We start from the raw sequence: 5,520 nt of genomic DNA, 5'->3' as shown, positions 1-5,520 counted from the left end.
AAAGATTTACATTCATGGCATAAGCCAAGGTCTATAATCATATTTGTAAAGATAAGTAGAGAAGTTCTGAGCAATTTCCAGTTCAAAATGAGTAATGCTCATGTTCTGTAATTTGTAACGCTTCCTTGGATTCTGAGTGAGATGACATGAATGGCTTAACTCCCTGTATACAAAATTTGTTATGTCCTTAATTAAGATGAGTTAAGTGGTGGATGGATGGTGGTGATGTGGGTGGCAACAGATCGATGGTGAGAGTGGCAACAAATTGATAGTTAGTGTTGATGAGAGTAGTAGTAATTGATTTGAGAATAATGAGAGGAAGAAGAGGGAGAAAAGGCCGGCCCTACTTGTCTAGAGAAGTGTAGCAGACGAGGAGAGAGGGAGGCAACATCCTTGGAGAAGACAAGGACCTAGATTAAAAGATGAAAAAGAGAAGAGAGAGAGAGAGAGAGAAGATAAGGTTAGAGGAGAAAGAAGATAGAAAAACCGACAGTAATCTTCAATCCCTTTCAAAATGGCGACAATAATCTTCAATCCCTTTCAAAATGGCCTTTCACACTTTTAGTGATAACCAAAATTTAAAATTCAAATTAATTCTAACAAAACAACATCAGTTCAGGCAATTGAATGACGGCGTTCAAACGCCAAAATTCACTGAGCTCAAGTTAAACATTCAAACGCCGAGCTATATCTGAAAGGATCGATTAAACGTTATAGCCCAAAACTGTTACTGCTGAAATAAAAATTCTAATGATAACTCAATTCAACCCAAAGAACCTAATCACCACCGCTGAGTGATCTGATTAGGCTCGGATTATCAAAACTCTAGCACTAGAATCACAGAATATCCATCCTCCTCATCATCGGTATCTTAAAATAGGAGACTTACTACTCTAAAGGAAATACGCTATGTAATTTGATAGGATTATTGTAATTTATTCGAATAAGGAAGGACATAGAAGAATGCTTGCCATATGAACCAGCTGCACCAATTTCCAATTCACCTCATATATTCCTGACCAGTCCACCTGAATTGGGACAAAAGAAAAGAAAAAAAGATCCAGCAAATAAAAGCAATATAAAAATACAAGCATTGGGTTTGGCCCACAGCAATAATACATGAGAGAGAAGGCAGTTGGCACCATGACAGATCACCAAACAGCTGAGATCAAATGTCAATATTAACCCATCCTTCACACAATGGGCATAACGGCTAGCGAATTCAAACACACACGTGAAAAGATTGAAGTATATCTTGCAAATGTAAGTAGGAGAAAGGAGAGACGATGAGGGCAGCAGCATCTTCCTCATAATTTATTCTTCAGATATCATAAATAATGAAAGATTTACAAGTGTTCTGACTACAAACAAATGGAATAGAGTCCCAGGTACACTTAACCCCCCTGCTGCCTGTTTCTCGGTGAGCTAATCTATTTTATCTACACTCCAACAATGAATTATCTCTACGGGAAAAACGGCCATAAGACCACAACAGTATGGGTAAAAGTATGCCCCAGATGTCATACCTCTCGTGCAAAATGCAGCTAAGCCTTTGCAAGAGCTTAAACTCATGGGTTATGTTCTTCTCAAACTTCAAGCGAGATCCGGGTTTTTATGGGCTTTAGTTTCACCCCCATGCTCTCCGGTGAAAGCAACTCGGGGGAAATGCAGGATGGACTAAGGGGACTCCGAGGGCTGCAGCTAAACTGGCATGGTCTGTACAAGCCATACCCCATGAGGAAGTACTCCAACGGTATCAGCATCGCATGGGGTTGCTCTTCTGTCACAACTGAGCCACATGCCTGAACCTGCAATTTATTCAAGAGGTCCCACACCATGCAAAGTGCCAGTTGATGAGAGGAAGGTTCATGATATCTTAATTCTATGTTAATCATTTCAATGATACGAACTCGGGAAAAAAAAAAATCCTTCTATTACCTCCACCAAAGCACTGTATCTTCCGTCCAGCTTAGACATCATGGATAGGGCCTCTGAGTGGAATGGAGAGTTCTCACCAACAAAAATTAGTGTCCTGCACCGTAACTTCTTCAGTGCTTCTGTCAAGTCATGTCTCCTGAGATTGATTACCAGAGGGTTTAGGAGTTAATCTAGCAGGCAATCTTTTATTAGTTTACATTGAATAGAGCAATATATCAGTAAACATACCCATTTATAGCTTGAAGAAATCGCCATACATTCGTGCTTTGTTTCTCATCCAGCAACTGCAGATAATAGCCAGAGAATTAAATTCTTCCAAACAAAAAGAGAGTGGAATATTGACAGTATCCAGAGAAGAAAGACAATTGAATACTAACAGTTCTACAAGCTTGCACAATGTCTGATTCAGGAACTTGTGAACTTCCTCTAACTTCCTGCCAATAGGAGATGAGGGTGAGATACATAATAGACATTCACAATGAACAGAAGGTGAGAAAGAGGGAAGAAAAGCATGGACAAATCCTTGTATACCTTGCTGAAGTATCGCTGGAGTAAGCATTCCTTGATAAAGCTGCGCATCCCATAAAAATAGAGGAAGTTTGACATAACCTAAGAGATTTTATTTGATAGTCAGCACAACCTCTATTTCTCAGAAATGATATGAGATATACAAAACGACAGGTGGATATAAGTTGATACCTTGTTATACAACCACTCTGTCCATGAGGGAGCTTTACACAAAGGGGAAACGAGTATTAACCCAAGAACTCGTTCCCTGTATTTTGTCTGCAACCAATTTATAGAATTATAAATCAATCATAAGCTAAATATAGAAATTTAGGAAGCCTTAACTATAGGAACACCTACAGCGAAAAGGGTAAGAATATAAGCACCGGCTGTGACTCCTAAGCACATTACTGCACCTAACCTGGAAAAAGCAAGGTACAAAATAAGATGTTAAATTAAAAATGTGCTCTTTCACTCTAACAATACTTTAATAAACATAATGCAAAAATAAACCAACCGTTCAAAAGAGTTTGTCAGACATTACCCAAAGAAATCAAGAACATCAGCAACCTGATCTGCCAACTCATCAGCAGATAGCACTGGAACATCTGTAGAAATTGGAGCTGCTCCCAACTGCGGGACTCTTAAGGAAGATCATGACAAAAATCATGTGAGCACAGCGTATACAAGGTATAAGAGACAAATGCAAGATAGAACTATATAAACATAAAGTCGAAATGGAAAGTCCAATTGGATTACCGACCTCATGGCCTGGCGGACTGATGTGGTATATGCAGAAATTATGTAGTAACAAGGAGGCAGCTTCTGGACAAAAGAATAATCCTTGGAAGCAAGACATATCTAAGCAACCAACAAAGAGAGGTGTAAGTTACGGATATCCTTGATTTTTCAGAAAGATGAGAGACACTACCTATCAATCTCTCTTTTCTTTTTTTATAAATACGAATCATATTAACTCCTAATATATATCAAGGACATAAGTGATCCCAAGGTGCTTGGGTTTGAGGAATCAGCAACCCAGGCACAAAAGATATACTTGGGATATAGCAGTATGAACGAAATATGTGGCCAAGCAAAACAATTCAAAGATCAGTTGCAATACCAATAATTAAATGATGGCCATGTTATTGCCCCCAGAACAATTTGAAGACAATAAAAGCTACGACTTTTATTCCTATGATTGACAAATCTTGATAAGATATCCCATTGATAACACAGATTATTGCACTTACGATTTAAAGCTAAATCTGGATATGTAACAAGAGCAGGTTTCTCTAGATCTCCGTATACAGCAACAGATACAGAGCCATGATTTGTTAGTATATGATGTTCCTGAGAAGAGCGATGAGAAATATCGTTAATAAACCGAAAGAGGAACAAGTACAATGACTAGTGAAAACGATCAAATAAAATAATCAGGTAATAAGTGGCAGAAAGAGAATACGGAGACAATCTTGGATAATAGATCTACAATATTAGTAAAAATCAGAGTTCCTCCATCAATATGATAGTAAAATTAGCAATTATATTGGCATTCAAGCTTCAAGTAACATGAGAGGCATGCCTGCATACTTGTAGATTTATGCAAACGAAAGATAAAAAAGAATACACTAAAATAAAAGACAAGGTTACGATGTATCTAAAGACTAGATTATTTGCAAATTAAGAAATCGCAACAATATAGGAAAAAGGAGGACAGGTTGTAATTTAAAGACAAATTTGAAGAGATGATATAAAACCCAACCGAATTGCAAGAGTGGAGGACCATGTTGATGAGTCTCCAATTAATTCGAACCTATCAAGCTTTAATGGCTATTTAGACATTTAGCTAACAATTAAGCAGCTGCCATATCCTTCGAACAATTTAATTACCTAAAAATAGTTATACCTATCCAACGATTAAATAGTAAATTCACAACAACAACAACAACAAGCAGCAGTTGAGTAAACCAAGACTACAAGCTGATTAGTACTCTGCTGATGCTTCAAGAAAAGAATATCTCCGTAATGACGCCAAGGGTATGAATTAAGTGACTAAAAGTTGCAGAAGATTCAAATTACCCAGCAAAATGCTCAACACGATAACAAGATGACCTAAACCTACGATGCAAGCATCCGAAACTCCAATATTTCAACCAAAAAAAAATCAGTGAAAAATTTCACGAAATAAATACATCAATCCAAGCTTTCTAGCACAAAAAGAAGAGCAATCATTCAACAAAACTCAAATGCAGAAAAGACGAAGAAGAAGAAAAGGTGGAAACTTTTCCAAACCGATCAGGAAAACCCTAACCTTTCCCCCAAACGAGATCCTCTCCACATCTATTGATACTGAGCTGCTCGATTCCCCCATTGCCTCTCTCTCTCTCTCTTCTCTTCTCCTCTCTCTCTCTCTCTCTCTCTCTCTCTCTCTCTCTCTCTCTCTCTCTCTCTCTCTCTCTCTCTCTCTCTCTCTTCTCTTCTCTTCTCTCTAGCTTCTCTCCTCTGTCTCGCTTCGCTCGATTATTTTAGTATAAATACAAAACGATTCCTCTCCCGTTACCTCGCAATATAGCACCAAAATTTTTACCCCCGAAACTTAACCCCACCGACGCTCCGAGGGAGTTCGGCCTCCGTCCGATGGGATCGGACGGCCCGCGTCCACCTCGGCGTGAGCTGGTTTGACCTGGCATTGAGACTGCACGTGACGATAAAGCGGAGCGCCGCTAACCCGAGTGGTCCTACATGCAACCGTTTGCGCCGGTCTTCCAGACACGTGGCGGTCACAAGGGGGACGGGGTGTTTTTTGGCGGGGCCCGCGAGGGTCGTCCGGTGGCGCTCGACTGACGGTCCCCCGTTGCGGGCTGTGGGTCGCCGATCACGCCACGCGTGGGTGCGGAAATAAATGGACATAAATGAAAGAAAGAGGACAAGGACGAAGAGTTGGTTGGAGGGAGGCAAGCCTATGTCTCTCAAGGGTATCTTCGGTAAATTTTGAACATTTCTTTTTTTAATCAAATTTCCTTTTATTTATTTATTAATTAATTGGTAGGTGATGGATGTATCCAGATTCCA

At 39.5% G+C, this 5,520-nt stretch overlaps 1 protein-coding gene across 2 annotated transcripts; it reads right to left on the bottom strand.

The window, feature by feature from the left end:
• Positions 1–1,268: 1,268 nt before the first annotated feature.
• Positions 1,269–4,929, bottom strand: LOC140779839 (protein NDL1-like). 2 transcript variants are annotated; one of them, XM_073125126.1, is made up of 11 exons: positions 4,760–4,929; positions 3,699–3,798; positions 3,209–3,306; positions 2,990–3,078; positions 2,806–2,866; positions 2,638–2,724; positions 2,470–2,547; positions 2,316–2,372; positions 2,167–2,222; positions 1,939–2,074; positions 1,269–1,808 (listed from the first exon to the last, which is right to left on the bottom strand). In XM_073125126.1, exons 1-11 carry the CDS (start codon positions 4,817–4,819, stop codon positions 1,587–1,589), a joined length of 1,044 nt encoding a protein of 347 aa, XP_072981227.1. In that variant the 5' UTR covers positions 4,820–4,929; the 3' UTR covers positions 1,269–1,586. The 2 variants fall into 2 exon arrangements, with proteins under 2 accessions (XP_072981227.1, XP_072981229.1); XM_073125128.1 differs by lacking the exon at positions 4,760–4,929 and having other exon boundaries at positions 2,990–3,088; positions 3,699–3,742.
• Between the last annotated feature and the right edge of the window lie 591 nt (positions 4,930–5,520).

This window comes from Typha angustifolia, chromosome 15 (assembly GCF_048772165.1).
Source record: "Typha angustifolia cultivar Huaian chromosome 15, ASM4877216v1, whole genome shotgun sequence".
In the NCBI taxonomy this organism is placed as follows: Eukaryota; Viridiplantae; Streptophyta; class Magnoliopsida; order Poales; family Typhaceae; genus Typha; species Typha angustifolia.
The sequence above is the reverse complement of the archived record's forward strand: the minus strand, read 5'-3'. Positions and strand labels throughout refer to the sequence as shown.